The 19784-nt window shown below is 43.3% G+C and overlaps 1 protein-coding gene and 1 long non-coding RNA gene across 2 annotated transcripts in view; one reads left to right on the top strand and one right to left on the bottom strand.

Moving 5' to 3' along the window:
• The window catches only part of pex1 (peroxisomal biogenesis factor 1), a 76144-nt gene extending 62683 nt beyond the window's left edge, over nucleotides 1-13461 (bottom strand). The window contains exons 1-3 of the mRNA XM_085988498.1: nucleotides 13223-13461; nucleotides 5018-5164; nucleotides 2771-2854 (exon numbers count right to left, since the gene is read on the bottom strand). Of these exons, the coding sequence (XP_085844624.1) occupies nucleotides 2771-2854; nucleotides 5018-5164; nucleotides 13223-13342 (351 nt within the window). The 5' untranslated portion in view covers nucleotides 13343-13461. The remainder of the gene's footprint in view (nucleotides 1-2770; nucleotides 2855-5017; nucleotides 5165-13222) is intronic.
• A 172-nt stretch (nucleotides 13462-13633) lies between these two features.
• Nucleotides 13634-19657, top strand: LOC147117482 (uncharacterized). The gene is made up of 2 exons (XR_015078455.1): nucleotides 13634-13818; nucleotides 19467-19657. It is a non-coding gene; the product is annotated as an uncharacterized LOC147117482 (long non-coding RNA).
• The last annotated feature ends 127 nt before the right edge of the window (nucleotides 19658-19784 follow it).

The raw sequence follows: 19784 nt of genomic DNA, 5'->3' as shown, positions 1-19784 counted from the left end.
AATGGAACCAAAGACTGACAGGAAAAACGGTAACGGAACAATGGGTGATCTTTAAGGAGGAGATGTTCCAAGTACAGGCTAGGTACATTCCAACAAGAAGGAAGGGTAAGGGAACCAAAGCAAGGGCTCCTTGGATGACGAGGGAGATAGAGAAGATGATGAAACAAAAAAAGAGGGTGTATGATGCATGTCAGGTGAATTCTTCAAGGGAGAACCAGACCAAATAAAATAAGTTGAGAGGGGAAGTGAAGATGAAAATAAGATTGGCAAAGAGAGAGATGAGAGTAGAATGGCAGTTAACATAAAAGGGAACCCAAAAATCTTCTACCGGCATTTGAATAGTAAGCAGGTAGTAAGAGGTGGGGTGGGGCCTATTAGAGACAAAGGTGGTGATATATGCTTAGAGGTGCAGGGCAAGGCTAGAATACTCAATGAGTACTTTGTGTCGGTGTTTACTAAGGAGGTGGATGCTGACAAAATATTGGTAGAACTGGAAAAGGTAGAAGCAATGGAAGGGCGATGACAGGATGTACTAGAAAGGCTGGGTATGCTTAGAGTGGACAAGTCGCCTGGTCCAGATGGCTTGCATCCCAGGTTGCAAAGGGAATTGGGGGAGGAGATAGCAGAAGGGCTTGCCATAATTTTCCAATCTTCCCTAGATGCGGAGGAGGTGCCCAAGGATTGGAAAGTGGCAGATGTGACACCATTGTTCAAGAAAGGGTGTAAGGACAATCCTCGTAACTGCAGTGGTGGGTAAAGTTTTAGAAACAATAATCAAGGAAAAAATTAATGGCCATTTGGAGAGGTTTAAGCTAATTAAGGAGAGCCAACACAGGTTTGTAAAAGGAAGATCATGTTTGACTAATCTAATTGAATGTTTTGATGAAGTAACAGAGAGGATTGATGGAGTGAATGCAATGGTTGTTGTCTACATGGATTTTCAGAAGGCGTTTGACAAGGTACCACAAGGTCCCTTAGTAGAGGGGTCAATAACCAGGGGGCATAGTTTCAAGGTAAGGGGCAGGAGGTTTAGAGGGGATTTGAGGAAAAACTTTTTCACCCAGAGGGTGGTTGGAATCTGGAACTCACTGTCTGAAAGGGTGGTAGAGGCAGGAACCTTCAACATTCAAGAAGCATTTAAAACGCCATAGCATACAAGGCTACGGATCAAGTGCTGGAAAATGGGATTAGAATAGACACGATGGGCCGAAAGGCCTCTTTCTGTGCTGTATAACTCGATGACACATAGAAGGCTGGTTAACAAAATTGAGGCTCGTGGAATAGGTGGGTCAGTGGCAGCTTGGATAAGGAATTGGCTTAAGGACAGAAAACAGCGAGTTGTGGTAAATGGCTGTTTTTCAGACTATTATATAAATAAATGACCTGGATATTGGAATACAGAGTAGAATTTCTAAATTTGCCAACGGCACCAAACTTGGGGGTGTGGCAAACAGGGAGGATGATACCAATCGACTGCAACAGGACATAGAAAGGCTAGCAGAATGGGTAGACAAGTGGCAGATGGAATTTAATGCAGAGAAGTGCGAGGTGATGCATTTTGGCAGAAGGAACAGGGAGAGGCAATATAGACTTAATGGCACAGTTTTAAAGAGTGTGCAGGGATAGAGGGACCTGGGAGTTAATGTGCATAGGTCCCTGAAGGTGTCAGGACATATTGAGAGAGTGGTTAACAAAGCATATGGGATCTTGGGCTTCATAAATAGAGGTATTGAGTACAAAAGTAGAGAAGTTATGCTGAACCTTTATAAAGTGCTGGTTAGGCCACAACTGGAGTATTGCGACCAGTTCTGGTCACCACACTTTAGGAAGGATGTGAAGGTCCTCGAGAGGGTGCAGAGGAGATTTACCAGAATGGTTCCGGGGATGGGGGATCTTGGCTACAAGGACAGGTTGGAGAAGCTGGATTTGTTTTCATTAAAGCAAAGGAGGTTGAGGGGTGATTTGACAGAGGTGTACAAGATTATGACGGGTTTGGATAGGCTAGACGGGGATAGGCTGTTCCCACTAGTTGATGGTACAAGGACTAGGGGACACAGATTTAAGGTTTTGGGCAAGAGATACAGGGGGGGATTTCAGGAAAAACTTTTTTACACAGCGATTGGTGATGACCTGGAACTCGCTGCCGACGGAAGTGCTGGAAGCGGAGACACTCAATGTTTTCAAGGGGAGACTGGATAGGCACTTGAGGGAAATAAATTTGCAGGGCTACGGGGATAGAGCAAGGGAATGGGACTGACTGGATTGCTCTAGAGAGCCGGCACGGATTCAATGGGCCGAATGGCCTCCTTCTATTCCGTTATGACTCTATGATGATCTTTGCTTAAAAACTTAAAGAAACAAAAATAAAATGTGAAATTAGCAGTCGTTTTCATTACTGGTTCTAGCCACCTTAAACATTTGTACTAAGTGCAATGTTGTCATTAGAATTTCAGTAAGGCATAACACTGGGTTTGTGAAATTTCATACTATATCCACTTGATCTATGAGAAGTATGCAGCATTGCGATTATACATGTGTCCTTCCAATGGCGGCCATTCATGTCTGAATAAAGAGCCAATTCATGACAATGACCAATATTAAAATAGCTACATTTTTAATGATTTCAAACTGGAGAAATCCACTGTGCATCTCCTACTTAGAACTTTGAGGAATACATTTATGCAAGATGTGGTATTATATACTTGTGCCTTTAAAAAACACATTATTAGATTATCTTTTGTAAGTAGATGTTAAGAAAATAATACATTACCAATATTTCCCAGTCATTAGGTGAAAGAGGTTCCACCACTGCTTGTTGACAGGAGGAGACTTGTGCACAAGGCCTGAGAAATACCTGAATCACAGAAAACAAATATGAAACAATTGCTTCTTCACAAAAGTACAAGCATAATTCATTTATAATTCACTCCTCATGTACAGATCAGAACACTTGGACACCAAACAGAAAATGAGGAAACAGGATTAGGGATTTAAAGAAGGCTTTTGATAGCAGGAAAGGAGGTAGCAAAGCAATGGTATTTTGGAAGGGAGCTCCAGAAAGTTGGAGCATACCAGTTGAAGCGACTACTGTCAATGGTGGAGTGGTGGAGGGGAGGTAGTGAAGAAATAGACTGATGTTAAAGAAACAAACAGAGAGTGAGTGTAGGTACTTAACAGCTAGAGAAGCCAAATTGGGGGAGGGGTCAAGGCCATGGAAGGATTTGAGCATGATGAGGAGGAAGTTAATGTAGCTTGATAAAGACAAGAAGTGGGCATGCGCTACGATATCCTAGATAGGTTTTAGTTTCTGGAAGGTGGAGGCTGACAGAGTATTCAAGAAGTCAAATTTTGAGATGATGAAGGCATGGATTAGGGTCCTGGCAGCAGTATGGAGAGGTAGGGGTGAAAGCAGGCAATATTGGGAATTTATAAGAAAGCAGTCTTGATGACCGATTGGATCTGGGAAAGGAAGCTCAGTATGGGGTCAAACAGGATGCTGATGTTTTGCAGCTCTAGATTAACTTGAGATGGCAGCTACAGAGGTTGAGGAAGTCCAAGACATGGAGGTGCTGGCACAAGTCAGAGGATAGCTTTGTTTTCACTGCAGTAAGCTGCATGAAGCCAAGATTGATCCAAGCCTCAACGTTAGACAAGTGATTAGAAAGTGTCAACAGCATCAGAATTGAAGATGGAAGCTACATGCTTCTGGGTATCACTGAGGGGCAGCAGTAGATGAAAGAGGAGAAGACCAATGATGGAGTTTTGAGTACATCAGCGATGAAAGTACGGGAGAAGCATTGGAGGAGATATAATGATTCAAATGCAACAGGCCACAAAACAGCAGTGCCATGGAGGTGGACTGCAGAGGAAAGATGGAGGATGGAGTACTTGATTGTGCCAAAGGCAACAGATGGGTCAGGAGGATGTAGAGAGTGAACGAGCTAGAGTTATGGAAGATACCTTTTATGACTTTGGCCCGGGCAGTTTCGCTGATGTGGGCAGAGAAGCTGAATTGGAAACTCTTGAATAATTTAAGAAGCAAGTGTAGTTGTGAGGCAATGACACATTGCAGGAGTTTGGAAACCGAAGGGATGACTGAAAATAGGTCGTTGAGAAAATGGAAACATCAAAGGTGGGTTTTTTGAGGAACTGGAGGATAACTGTGGTTTTGAATGAGTTAGGGATAGTGCAAAAGGATAGGAGAAATTGGATAAACAGGAGGTGATCAAGGGAACAGCTAGTGGGTTGCATACATGATTAGTTACCGCTCTGGGGAGCATAATAGAAGAGAAACTGTGGACTGTGGGTGTGTGGCTTGAAACTGTGGAGAACAGCTGGGAGACATAGGGATGAGTGTGTGGGCTGAGGCAGCTGTGCAGATTGGTCAGTTTTGCACACAAAGTCATCATTAGTTCCTTGCATTCAATGTCTAAGATGTGGATTGAAGGAGATAAGGAAGGGTGGAAGCGAAGGTTGGCAGTGATGAAAAATAGTTTGGAATTATTTCTACTCTCAAGGATGAGGTTTATGCAGATTTGACCATGGAGATGGAACAATAGTACTATGTGAGGTGGTCAAGATAGACCTGGCGGTGGACAGTCAGGCTAGTTAATCGCAATGTGCATTCAAGCTGTGGCCCATAAGATTTGAGGCCACAGGAATGGCTGCTGTATCAATGAAATGTTGCAGATGGAAAAAAGTTTAAGATCTGGTGGGAATAAACACAAAATGTGGAGACAAGATAATTGTGGAAAAATTCAAGTCAATGCCATAGAAGGTTATGGGTAAGAAGAGGGAGAGGTTGGAGTATGAGAGGGTCTTAAAAAAAAGGGGTTAAATATTTTCAATAATAATGAGTTGAACCAAAGAGATTATAATTGGAACCAATAAGGTAAAATATTACATGCAAAATGGAGAAGATACAGTCCAGGAAAAACAAAATCAGACTTGTCTTTAACTTAATGATTACTAAACAAGGTTTGAAAAATTTAAGTTGGAAAGTCACTGCTTTACAGACCTGGTCTCCATCTTTGACCCCAAGTTTTTCTCCCAGTTGTCTACTGATCTCTGCAATGTTTTCTCCTTCCAATCCAGTATATCTGCGTCCCACCCAACTTAGAAATGCTGACTGTTGAAGACCCCAGGACAATTCAATTGCTTGGCACTAAACATTGTAGAGAAAGATGTACAAGTAATTATATAAGCATTGTACTGATAGAAAACTAAATAGTATGAATTCTCAATAGTCTAATCACCACAAAGAGCAATACAGTTGTGCAGCACTAGAATTCCACCAGCTGTGTCTTGGTAATAAGCCACATCTTTACACACAAAGAATTAATCAATCTCAGCCTAGCCATAGTGATGAGATGTAAAAATTAAGCAAGTAATTCCTGGATACTCATGTGCACTTCTAGCAGCAAGATAGAGTACTAGTGGTGGCAAGGGACAGGGATACTGACCTGCCCCTTAGACAGAGATGGTGTATGGCAGAGAAAGACTGTAAAGAAAGGAAATGCAACAACAACAACTTGCATTTACATAGCATCATTAACATAGAAAAACGTCCCAAGGCACTTAAATATTTGCAAAACAAAAATGTTGCTAGTGTTGGAGACTTGGGTAGAATTTTCGTGGAGATTCTCCCAATCTTCTGCCATATCTTCAGCAGAACCTCCAGAGAAATGGGTACTCACACCATTTCTCTGGGGTTTCCACTGACCACGTTATGGTGGGAGAACTCCAGCATTCCAGGTGTCAGTGTCAACTATAGCTCTCGATATTTTTCTACAACCCATTTACAATCACTAACCCCACCTTGTGGGCAATTCTGAAAGTGTATGTCTCGATTTAAATAATTTACTAAACCGCATTACGTTTATATTAAAGCTACTTCATACCCATTTTTGTTTATCAAATGTGCTAAATAATTCTATTAAAGTTTACCTTTTGACATTGTTAATTTAAAACCAAATCACCAAAACAACACACTGAATAGTGGATGGAATATCTTTACAAGTCATTTTTCTTTTACAATATTCTTAAAACATCTAATTCAGTACAATGCAGTCCTGAATATAGTTGGGAACAGTTTAAAAGAAAAAGCTTATTTTTCAAAATTTGGAAGAAAATGCATTTGCCAGTGACCTGCTCTTAAAAGGTAAGAATGTGTGATTATACAATAATGTTGTTTCATGAATGTTTAAATAACATATTGCTGGATTTTTCAAACTTGGATCCCCGTACCCTAGTGGGTACTAGTGGATGGAAGCGAGTTCCCGATTTTCACTATCCCGTGTGTGAAGAAATGCTTCCTGACATCACCCCTGAACAGCCTCGTTCTAATTTTAAGGTTATGCCCCTTGTCTGGACTCCCCACAAGAGGAAACTGTTTCTATCTACCCTATCAACTCCTTTAATCATCTTAAACACATCAATCAGATCACGCCTTAATCTTCTAAACTCAAGGGAATACAACCAAAGTCTACTCAACCTGTCCTCTCAATTTAACCCTTTTAAGCCCAGTACCATTCTGGTGAATCAGTGCTGCATCCACAACGGTACAGTGCCCAGAACTGAACGCAGTACTCTAAATAGGGTCTAACCAGAGCTTTATACAAATGTAACATAACTTCCACCCCTTAGTATTCCACCTTCTTGTTCATTGTTTGGTGGCCCTGTTGGAAGGTGCATGTGGATAAATATCATTACAGGATGGGGATTGGCTGAACATTCTTCTCCCCACAATGGTCTAACAGCCAGAACAACACTCAATGACGAGGTTTGCTCTTGAAGAGTCATGTGGATGGATGAGCCACGCGTTAAGCTGTCTTACGGATGTTTAAACCGAGGCCCCATCTGCACTCTCGGGTGGACGCAACAGATGCCACAGCCCCTACTGGAAGGGCGGCAGGGGAGTTCTCAGCGGTGTCCTGGGCCAATTATTTATCCCTCAACCAACATCACTTTAAGAAAACAGATTGTCTGGTCAGTATCTCATTGCTGTGCGTAAATTGGCTGCTGCGTTTCCTACATTACAACAGTGACTACACTTCAAAAAAAGTACTTCATTGGCTGTGAAGCGCTTTGGGACGTCCAAGGTCATGAAGGGTGCGATAGAAATCTTTTCCCTTGAGCTAAAGGCCAACATTCCATTAGTCTTTTTAATTATTTTTTTTACACCTGTTCTCTAGCTTTTGATTTCTATACTTTGATTCCACAATAGTTAGCACAGTTATTAAAAACAAATCAAAGATAAAGGGAAGTCTAGAGTTGGGGAAAGAACAATTTTTTTGTTGGCCTTTATTGCAAGGAGGTTGGAGTATAAGAGTAAGGAAGTCTTGCTACAATTGTACAGGGCCTTGGTGAGACCACACCTGGAGTACTGTGCACAGTTTTGGACTCCTTATCGGAGGAAGGATATACTTGCCATAGAGGCGGTGCAACGAAGGTTTGCTAGATTGATTCCTGGGATGAGAGGGTTGTCCTATGAGGAGAGACTGAGTAGAATGGCCTTATACTCTCTGGTGTTTAGAAGAATGAGAGGTGATCGCATTGAAACATATAAGATTCTGAGGAGGATTGACAGGGTAGATGCTGAGAGGTTGTTTCCCCGTGGCTGGAGTTTCTAGAACTAGGGGGCATAGTCTCAGGATAAGGGGTAGGCCATTTAAGACCGAGATGAGGAGGAATTTCTTCACTCAGAGGGTTGTGAATCTTTGGAATTCTCTACCCCAAAGGGCTGTGGTGCTGAATCGTTGAGTATATTCAAGGCTGGAGATAGATTTTTGGACTCTAGGGGAATCAAGGGTTCTGGAGATCAGGCAAAAAAGTGGAGTTAAGGTAGAAGATCAGCCATGATCTTATTGAATGGCGGAGCAGGCTCGAGGAGCTGTATGGCCTACGCCTGCTCCTAATTCTTATGTTCAAACTATTCTATTTTATTTTATACAAGAAAATAACAGTCATACCAGATATTTCTGACATCAAAATCATTTGAGTAGGGTCTCCCTCCTTAATAAACTTTCCAAGTTAATTAAATTATCGGGAACGTCCAGGGAAACTGGAACAGTGAGGGACAGGAGGTTATAGTGCAAACCAGCCCAAGAACAACTAGAGAGCTATACAACTCAGAGGATGGATGGCACCTCTGAACAATACAGTACTCCCTCAGCCCCTACAATGCTGGGCTTAAACTCAGTACCTTCTGTCCTGGCCAAGATTTATCCCTCAGCCAGCATCACTAAAACAGATGATCTTGTCGTTATTACTTTGCTATTTGTAGGACTTTGCTGTGCACAATTTTGGCTGCCACAGTTCCTACAACAGTGACTATACTTCAAAGTACCTCAATGGCTGTAAAACGTTTTGGGACATTCCGAGGTCATGAAAGGCACTATATAAATGTAAGTTCTCGTTCTTTAAGACAAATTCCCAATAGGGGACTTAAAACAATCTATTGCTGGTGTGGTATTTTCACTCAATAAATGTCTATTTACATGATCCCCACTGCAACAACAAATGCAGATTCATCATTTATACACCAGCAATCCCAGTCATCTATGAGACTTTTTCTATAAATGCAGACAATGCCGTTTGCTACATCTGCGAAGGAAGATTTAATTACAACTGAAACAGTACAAGTTTGATCAAGTGGCAATCCATCATTATTTACCAGGATATATTATAGAATCATAAAAATTTACAGCACAGAAGGAAGCCATTCAGCCCATCTTGTCCGTGCCGGTCGACAAAGAACTTTCCAGCCTAATCCCACTTTCCAGCACTTGGTCCGTATCCTTGTAGGTTACGGCACTTCAAGTACTTTTTACATGTGACGAGGGTTTCTGCCTCTACCACCCTTTCAGGCAGTGAGTTCCAGACCCCCACCACCCTCTGGGTGAAAAAGATTCTCCTCAAATCCCCTCTAATCCTCCTACCAATTACTTTAAATCTATGACCCTGGTTATCGACCCCTCTGCTAAGGGAAATAGGTCCTTCCTATCCACTATCTAGGACCCTCATAATTTTATACACCTCAATTAAGTCTCCCCTCAGCCTCCTCTTTTCCAAAGAAAACAACCCTAGCCTATCCAATCTTTCCTCATAGATAAATCTCCCCAGCCCAGGCAACATCCTTGTAAATCTCCTCTGCACCCTCTCTAGTGCAATCACATCCTTCCTGTAATGCGGTGACCAGAACTGAACGCAGTATTCTAACTGCGGTCTAACTAGTGTTTTATACAGTTCAAGCATAACCTCCCTGCTCTTATATTCTATGCCTCAGCTAATAAAGTATCCCGTATGCCTTCTTAACCACCTTATCTACCTGTACTGCCACCTTCAGGGATCTGTGGACATGCACTCCAAGGTCCCTCTGATCCTCTGCACTTCGCCGTGTCCTACCATTTATTGTGTATTCCCTTGCCTTGTTAGCCCTCCCCAAATGCATTACCTCACACTTCTCCGGATTGACTTCCATTTGCCACTGTTCTGCCCACCTGACCAGTCCATTGATATCTTCCTGCAGTCCACAGCTTTCTTCCTCATTATCAACCACACGGCCAATTTTTGTATTATCTGCAAACTTCTTAATCATACTTCCTACCTTCAAGTCCAAATCATTGATATATACCACAAAAAGCAAAGGACCCAGTACTGAGCCCTGCGGAACCCCACTGGAAACAGCCTTCCAGTCACAAACTCACTCTTCGACCATTACCCTTTGTTTCCTGCCTCTGAGCCAATTTCGGATCCAACTTGCCACTTTGCCTTAGATCCCATGGGCGCTTTCATGACCAGTCTGCCATGCGGGACCTTATCAAAAGCCTTGCTAAAATCCATATAGACTACAACAAATGCATTAACCTCATCGACCCTCCTTGTTACCTCCTCAAAAAATTCAATCAAGTTAGTCAGATACGACCTTCCCTTAACAAATCTATGCTGGCTGTTCCTTATTAATCCGGGTCTTTCTAAATGAAGATCTATCCTGTTCCTCAGAATTTTTTCCAATAATTTTCCCACCACCGAGGTTAAGCTGACTCGCCTGTAATTATTTGGTCTATCCCTTTCTCCCTTTTTAATCAATGGTACCACATTGGCTATGATAAATTGACCCTTAGTGTTAGGGGGATTAAAATACGTGGGGTTACGGGGATCGGGTGGGATATGTGTCGGTGCAGGCTCGATGGGCCGAAATGGCCTCTATCTGCACTGTGGGGTTTCTGTGATTTCTGTGATTAGCAGTCCTCCAGTACCACACCTGTAACCATAGAGGATTGGAAAATTATGGTCAGAGCCTCTGCTATTTCTTCGCTTACTTCTCTTAACAGTCTGGGATACATTTCATCTGGGCCTGGGGATTTAGCCACTTTCAAAGATGCTAAACCCCTTAATACTTCCTCTTTCACTATGCTTATTTCATCTAATATTTCACACTCCTCCTCCCGGATTGCCATTCCTGCATCGTCACTCTTTTGTGAAAACAGATGCAAAGTATTCATTAAGAACCATACCCATGTCTTCCACCTCCACACACAGGTTACCTTTATGGTCCCCAATAGGCCCTACTCTTACTTTAGTTATCCTCTTCATGTGTTTATAAAACATCTTTGGGCTTTCCTTGATTTTACTTGTCAATATTTTTTCATGCCCTTTCTTTGCTTTCCTAATTTCACCCCAGCACTTTCTATACTCCTCTAGGGTTTCTGCAGTATTGTGCCCTCGATATCAGTCATAAGCTTCCCTTTTTTCTTTATCCTTCCCTGTATGCCCCTTGACATGCAGGGAGCTCTAGATTTATTAGTCCCACCCTTTTTCTTTAAGGGAACATACTTGCTCTGAACCCTCTATCTCCTCCTTGAATGCCTCACACTGCTCGGACACTGATTTACCTTCAAGTTTTTGTGTCGAGACCACTTTGGCTAAATCACATCTCAGCTTAGTAAAATTAGCTTTTCCCCAACATATATTGGAGTCTATATTATGGGGTAACAGCAATAACGTTGGAATGTGTACACACACACACACACACACTTACTTCAAATTAGATTCAGATATCTAATAATAAAAAGGGGTTTTAACTTTAAAAAAAGGAACTTTTTAAATGCAACTCTGATCCAACTGGAGTCATACTACACCAGTGATGAGACAGTACCTCCTACAGTTGGTCTCAAACCTCTTGCGTCAGGATGCAGTTATACTGCCATTTTTTAAATACTGCACATTTGATTCCAGGCACAGCCTCACACCAGAAAATGCTGGAAACACTCAGCAGGCCAGGCAGCATCCGTGGAGAGAGAAACAGAGTTAACGTTTCAGGTCTGGGACCCTTCATCAGAACTGGAAAAAGCTGGAGATGTAACAGATATTAAGCAGGTGCAGAGACAGGGGGGGGGTTAGATGGGGAGGAAGGAATAGAAAGAACACCCTGTACTTTTGTAAGAGGCAGGAAAGATAAAATGTTGCAAATGGGAATGGCAAAAATCATACTGCATGAAAAATGGGGGCAGGGATAATTATCTGAAATTGTTGAACTCAATGTTGAGTCCGGCAGGCTGCAAAGTGCCCAATCGAAAGATGAGGTGCTGTTCCTCGAGCTTACATTGAGCTTCATTGGAACAATGTAATAGCCCGAGGACAGAGAGATCAGAGTGGGAGTGAAGCAGTGAATTAAAGTGACAGGCGACCGGAAGCTCAGGGTCACCCTTACGGACTGAACGGAGGTGTTCCGCAAAGCGGTCGCCCAATCTGCGTTTGGTCTCCCCAATGTAGAGGAGACTGCATCGTGAGCAGCGAATACAGTATATTAAATTGCAAGAAGTACAAGCAAATTGCTGTTTCACCTGGAAGGGGTGTTTGGGGCCCTGGACAGTGGGGAGGTAAAAGGGCATGTGTTGCATCTCCTGCACTTGCACGGGAAGGTGCCAGGTGAAGGAGAAGGGCTGTTGGGGGTGATTGAGGAGTGGACCAGGGTGTCACGGGGGGAGTGGTCCCTTTGGAATGCTGAAAGGGGAGGTGAGGGGAAGATATGTTTGGTGGTGGGATCACGTTGGAGGTGGCAGAAATGGCAGAGGATGATCCGTTGAATGTGGAGGCTGGTGGGGTGAAAGGTGAGGACAAGGGGAACCCTATCGTGGTTCTGGGAGGGGAAGGGGTGAGAGCAGAAGTGCGGGAAATAGAACGGACACGGTCAAGGGCTGTGTCAACCACGATAGAGGGGAATCCTCGGTTGAGGAAAAAGGAAGACATGTCGGAAGCACTAGTATGGAAGGTGGCATCGTCAGAACAGACGCGGCGGAGAGGGAGAAACTGGGAGAATGGAATAGAGTCCTTACAGGAAGCGGGGTGGGAGGAAGTGTAGTCCAGGTAGCTGTGGGAGTCGGTGGGCTTGTAGTGGATGCTTGTTGAAAGCCGATCACCAGAAATGGAGACGGAGAAGTCAAGGAAGGGAAGAGTCGGAGATGGACCATGTGAGGGAAGGGTGGAAATTGGAAGTAAAGTGAATTAACTTATCTAGTTCAGGGCGAGAGCAGGAAACGGCACCAATGCAGTCATCGATGTACCGGAAAGAGGAGAGGGAGGGGACCCGAGTAGGACTGGAACAAAGAGTGTTCCACATATCCCATGAAAAGGCAGGCATAGCTAGGGCCCATGCGGGTTCCCATAGCAACACCTTTAATTTGGAGGAAGTGAGTGGAGTCAAAGGATGAGTTGTTCAATGTGAGAACAAGTTCAGCCAGGCAGAGGAGGGTGGTGGTGGATGGGGACTGGTTGGGCCTCTGTTCAAGGAAGAAACAGAGCACCCATGGTAACATAGCGAGGGTATGGTAGTATAGTGTAATTAGAGGCATGGACTAATAATGCAGAACACAAGCTCAAATTCCACCATTGCAGTTTGTAAATTTGAATTGTTTTTTTCTAAAATCAGATAATAAAATGCTGGTATCAGTAAAAAAAAAATGACCATGAAGTTGTCATATTGTAAAAACCCTACCTGTTCACTAATGTCATGCCTTCCTTACCCGGTCTGGTATATGTGCGACTACAGTCCTACACCAATGTGGTTAACACTTAACTGCCCTCTGAAGTGGCCGCGGACGCCATTACTTGGCCCACCACCACCTTCTCAGGGCAACTGGGGATAGGCAATAAATGTAGGCATAAATAATAAACAGTAGGGAGAGAATGGACAGAAGACGCCGTTGGCGGCGGCCATCACCTCCTCCAGGTGCAGCTGTGACGCTCGCTGTAAAGCCAGGTGCAGGAAGCAGTCCTTGATGTTGCTGAGTCTGAGCTGCACACACGCGGCCCCGGCGCACAACATTGTCTCAAAGGCCATCGCCACCAGCTACCTACAGCCAACTGTTTTCCTCATAGGCCCTGCGCTGGTGAAGGCTTCCAATCGCAGAGCCCGCGCCGCCCCTCCTCTCCTCAGACTAAAAAACGGCCTTGTTTCTTATTCCGTTATCCACACAATTCCAAAATTCCCCATTTAAACCGCATTCGAGAACACGATCACCCGCCAACTTATGTTTCACAAAAACATTTTACAACGCTATTTGATTGACATCGGGGCGTCCAATCATTTCCCGAGGAGCGGAGCAGATAGCCAATCGGCGCTCGAGAAAGACGGGCCTTTAAGGCTCTTCCTGTGGAGTTGTGAATAATCGAGCGATCGCTGTTTGATTGCGGCTGCCTGCCCTTCGGTTGAAGATGGCTGACCAAGGCCCGGAGGTATTGAAGCACCATCAGCAGAAAAGCGTCTGTTTTACACGGCCCAAGTACAGAGAGGGTCGGAGGCTGAGGGCTGTAAAAGTAAGTCCTGTCTGAATATTTATTGAGCCGGTCTCGGTCGTGTTCTAATTATTAGCGCAGCTCAGAATGGTGCTCCGTGCAGTCCAGCAGGTCAGGCAGCATCTGTGGAGCGAGAAACAGAGTTAACGTTTCAGGTCGATGACCTTTCGTCAGAAGCCAGTGATAGCCGAGATCCTGGGTGTGGGACTGGATCTGCAAAAGTATTAAATAAATTTCGAGTGTGTATGTAATATTTTTCCATATAAAAAGGAATACTTTAAACAAAAAGTACTCTCCTCTAGACTTTCCTTCGACTTGAAGGTTTTAGCCTTAGTTCAGTAGTAGCACTCTTGCCTGTGAGTCAGATTGTGGTTTCAAGCTTCACTCTAGAGACTTGAACATATTGGCCTGGATTTTGCTGTGAGTGGTGAAGGAACAGCTTTTGCTGTTCACCTCGCGTTCAGTTGCCGAGAAACTTTTTGCGGGCTTGTCAGCGGAAATTTCTAGTTTTCGGGCATCTGATCCAATGCAGCGCCCTCTCCAAAGGATCTGTGGCAAGTAGCAGGGAGATTCTTCAACCAATCAGATTGAAGAATCCTCACTGAGACACGCAAACTACAAAGCAAAAAGTAAAAAACAGGAAATCTGAATTACATTTAAATGATTGTACAGGAAGTAGAATAAAGATTGGGACATGTACGTGGGATTAAGGGAGAGACATAAAAGAAAAACAATTTAAAAAAAAATCTGCAACATTAATTTTCTTTTGATGGAATGAGACTTCACACTTAAAATTAATTTTTCAGGGCAAGAGAGTTTTTCAGCAGTAATTATCACTTATTATGCTGTTTAAAATATCAGTTACTCCTGATTCCACAAGCCCTAACTTTTTCATCTGTCTTTAGTGCAAGAATAGTGGATAATTAGCATTAGTTCACACCATTACAGTGATCACTGTGCAGATTCCATCGGCGCAGACTGTGGAAGAGCAGGGTATAACTGGCAGCAACTTCCGGATTTCCGCATTTAACTGCACATGTGCGGATGCCAGAAGTTGCTGTCAGTTTTTAACCTATAATAATGGCGAGCGCTGACGGCCTCACCGTTATTAGTACAGCAAAATCTGGGCCATAATCTAGGCTGACACTCGGTGCAATACCGAAGAAGTGCTAGAAACATAGAAGATAGGAGCAGGAGTAGGCCATTCGGCCCTTCGAGCCTGCTCCACCATTCAATGAGATCATGGCTGATCATCCAAATTCAGTACCCTGTCCCTGCCTTCTCCCCATATCCCTTGATCCCTTTAGCCTTAAGAAATATATCCAACTCTTTCTTGAATATATTTAATGAACTGGCCTCCACCGCCCTCTGTGGCAGAGAATTCCACAGGTTCACCACTCTCTGGGTGAAGAAATTCCTGCTCATTTCAGTCCTAAATGGCTTACCCCTTATCCTTAGACTATGACCCCTGGTTCTGGACTCCCCGGCCATCAGAAACATCCTTTCTGCATCTAGTCTGTCCAGACCTGACAGAATTTTATAGGTTTCGATGAGATCCCCTCTCAATCTTCTAAACTCCAGTGAGTATAAGCCCAATTGACACAATCTCTCCTCGTACGTCATTCCTGCCATCCCAGGTATCAGCCTGGTGAATCTTCGCTGCACTCCCTCCATGGCAAGAATGTCCTTCCTCAGGTAAGGTGACCAAAACTGCACACAATACTCAAGGTGCGGTCTCACCAAGGCCCTGTACAACTGCAGCAAGACATCCTTGTTCTTGTACTCGAACCCCCTTGCTACGAAGGCCAACATACCATTTGCCGCCTTAACCGCCTGCTGCACCTGCATGCTTACCTTCAGCGACTGGTGCACAAGAACACCCAGGTCTCTTTGCACTTCCCCTTCTCCCAATCTATTGCCATTCAAATAATAATCTGCCTTCCTGTTTTTGCCACCAAAGTGGATAACCTCACATTTATCCACGTTATAGTGCATTTGCCATGTTTCTGCCCAATCACCCAACCTGTCCAAATCGTACTGGAGTTTCATGACATCCTCCTCACAGCATACCCTCCCACCCAGCTTTGTGTCATCTGCAAATTTGGAGATATTACATCCAATTCCCTGGTCCAGATCATTAATATATATTGTGAACAGCTGGGGTCCTAGGACTGATCCTTGCGGTACCCCACTAGTCACCATGTTCGCGCCCGGGTGGCTCTGGAGATGGAGCACGCGGTGTCCGCCGGTGCGCTTGAGTATTTCCGTGACCGGTGGGCGCCGCGGGGACTGGAGTGCATCATCAACCCGGAAAACCAAATTTTAATTTGATTTGTTAAGTTTTAGTTGAACTTCTGTTTACAGTCCAATTTGTTTTTTTTTTTTTGGTACAATCAAAAGAGTACCCCACTAGTCACTGCCTGCCACTCGGAAAACGACCCGTTTATTCCAACTCTTTGCTTTCTGTCTGCCAACCAGTTCTCTATCCAAGTCAATACCTTGCTCCCAATCCCATGTGCCTTAATTTTGCACGCTAACCTCTTATGCGGGACCTTATTGAAAGCCTTCTGAAAGTCCAAATACACCACATCCACTGGTTCTCCCTTATCTATTTTACCAGTTACATCCTCAAAAAATTCCAGTAGATTAGTCAAGCATGATTTACCTTTTGTAAATCCATGTTGACTTTGTCCAATCATGTCACTGCTTTCCAAGTGCTCTGCTATTACATCTTTTATAATGGACTCTAGCATTTTCCCTAATTCCCCACCTTTTCTCTACCACCTTTTTTGAATAGTGGGGTAACATTAGCTACCCGCCAATCCATGGGTACCGTTCCAGAGTCTATCGAGTTCTGGAAGATGACCAGCAATGCATCTACTATTTCTAGGGCCACTTCCTTAAGTACCCTGGGATGTAGATTATCAGGCCCTGGGGATTTATCGGCCTTCAGTCCCATCAATTTTCCTAACACCATTTCCCTACAAATACTGATTTCTTTCAGTTCCACCCTTTCATCAGACCCTATGTTCTGCGGTATTTCTGGGAGGTTATTTATGTCCTCCTTTGTGAAGACAGAACCAAAATATGTATTTAGTTGGTCTGCCATTTCTTGCTCCCCATTATAAATTCCCCCAATTCTGACTGCAAGGGACCTACGCTTGACTTCACCAATCTTTTTCTCTTTACATATCTATAAAAGCTTTTACAGTCAGTTTTTATGTTCCCTGCAAGCTTACACTCATATTCTATTTTCCCTTTCTTAATTAATCCCTTTGTCCTCCTTTGTTGAATCCTAAACTGCTCCCAATCCTCAGGATTATTGCTTTTTCTGGCCAATTTGTATGTCCTCTCCTTGGATCTTATGCTATCCCTAATTTCCCTTGTTAGCCACAGTTGAGTCACCTTTTTTGTTTTTTTTATGCCAAACTGGGATGAACAACTTCTGTAGTTCATCCATTTGGTCTTTGAATGTTTGCCATTGCCTATCCACTGTCAACCCTTTGAGTGCCATTCCCCAATCAATCCTACCCAACTCGCTCCTCAGACCATCGTAGTTTCCTTTATTTAAATTGAGGACCCTAGTTTCTGAGTCAACTACTTCATTCTCCATCTTAATGAAGAATTCGATCATATTATGATCGCTCCGACCCAAGGGGCCTCGTACAACAAGATTGCTAATAATCCTTTCTCGTTACATAATACCCAGTCTAAGATGGCCTGATCTCTGGTTGGTTCCTCGACATATTGGTCCAGGAAACCATCCCGTAAACACTCCAGGAATTCCTCCTCCACAGTATTGTTACTAATTTGATTAGCCCAATCTATATGTAGATTAAAGTCACCCATGATGACTGCTGTGCCCTTATTGCACGCTTCTTTAATTTCCCTTTTAATGCCATCCCCAACCTCCGCCTTAATGTTTGTAGGTCTATATACCACTCCCATGAATGTTTTTTTCCCCTTAGTATTTCTCAATTCTATCCATACAGATTCCACCTCATCAGAGCTAATATCCTTCATTACAATTGTGTTAATCCCTTCTTTAACCAGTAATGCTACCCCTCCTCCCTTTCCTTTTTGCCTATCTTTCCTGATTATCGAATACCCCTGGATGTTGAGTTCCCAGTCTTGGCCGTCCTTGACCCACGTTTCCGTAATCCCAACCAAATCATATCGTTTACCTCTATTTGCGCGGCCAATTCATCCACCTTATTACAAATGCTCCTCCCATTAAGACACAAAGCCTTCAGGCTTGTTTTTTTAACGCTCTTAGACCTATTAGAATTATTATTTACTGTGGCCACGTTTGATTTAAACCGTTGATTTCTCTGACTGTCACTTTTGTTTTTCTCCTTCCTATCTTTTGCTTTCATCCTTGTTTCCCTTTCCTCTGTCTCCCTGCTCAGGTTCCCAACCCCCTTCCATTTTAGTTTAAACCCTCCCCCACAGCACTAGCAAACACTCTCCCTAGGACATCGGTTCCAGCCCTGCCTGGGTGCAGACCATCCGGTTTGAACTGGTTCCACCTCCCCCAGAACCGGTTCCAATGTCCCAGGAACTTGAATCCCTCCCCCTGGCACCATTACTCTAGCCACGTATTCATCTGAAGTATCCTTCTATTTCTACTCTGACTAGCACGTGGCACTGGTAGCAATCCTGAGATCACTACCTTTTGAGGTCCTGTTTTTTAATTTACCTCCTAACTCCCTATATTCCGCTTTTAGGACCTCATCCCGCTTTTTACCTATATCGTTGGTGCCTATATGCACAACAGCAACTGGCTGTTCACCCCTTCCAAGATGTTCTGCAGCCGCTCGGAGACATCCTTGACCCTTGCACCAGGGAGGCAACACACCATCCTGGAGTTTCTTTTGCGGCTGCAGAAACGCCTATCTATTCCCCTTACAATTGAATCCCCTATTACTATAGCTCTACCACTCTTTTTCCTCCCATTCTGTGCAGCAGAGCCACCCCTGGTGCTGTCTGAGGTGCTGTCTTTCAGATGAGACTTTAAACCAAATCTGCCCTCTCGGGTGATTGCAAAAAATATAATGGCACTATTCATAGAAGAGCAGGGAAGTTCTCCTGGTGTCCTTGCCAAGACTTACTGATCAACCAACATCGGCAGAACAGATTATCTGGTCATTTATCTTATTGCTGTTTGTGGTGCCTTGCTTCCCTATATTACAACAGTGACTACACTTCAGAAGTACTTTGTTAGCTGTGAAGTACTTTGGGATGACCTGTGGTTGTGAAAGGTACTTTATGAATGAAAGTTCTTTCTTCTTTCTTAAGTTTAATTCTCGGTTCTGCTCATTACAGCAGCCTCTTGGTGGAGCACGATGAGCAGTGTAAAAGTAATTGCATAAAGGTCAATTCAATACCTATTGCATTTAAAGTCAACTTTTTAAAAAAAAATGTAATTTATTTGGTGTATATAATAATGATTTTCATAGGATAATGGAAGAATACTGGTTAAACACAGTAATGTTAGACATTATTATTTATCAGGTGTTAAAGGCAAAATCCAGGAAGTGTAATTCACATTGGTTTCTATTTTGTTGCCTGACCATGTGATCAATCTAAAGCAGTGCCATAGTGTTAACAATTATAAAATCACTAACATTATGGTTTCTTCACATTAATAATGTTTAACAATGATCTAGGTGTACACAATAAATCTGGAATCGAGGCACCTGCTAATACAGGGAGTGCCAGCTGTGGGAGTCATGAAGGAGCTGATTGAACTCTTTGCTTTATATGGAACCATTGAAGAGTATTTTGTATTGGATGAGTACCCGGCTGAGGAATTCACAGAAGTTTATCATATCAAGTACCAAAGATTACAGAGTGCAAGGTAATGAGTCAGGATAACTTTTTCGGTGCAAAAAAAATTAAGCCTGTTAATTTGTTTTTTTGGTACCTTAATCAGAGTATAAGTATTTGTGTAATGAACTTACTTTGGCTTGCTTCGTAATAAAGCA

The sequence above is a fragment of the Somniosus microcephalus genome, chromosome 5 (genome assembly GCF_052327205.1).
Source record: "Somniosus microcephalus isolate GS21.2 chromosome 5, FLI_Smic_1.0, whole genome shotgun sequence".
Lineage (NCBI taxonomy): Eukaryota > Metazoa > Chordata > Chondrichthyes > Squaliformes > Somniosidae > Somniosus > Somniosus microcephalus.
This window is presented reverse-complemented; position numbering and strand designations above follow the sequence as displayed.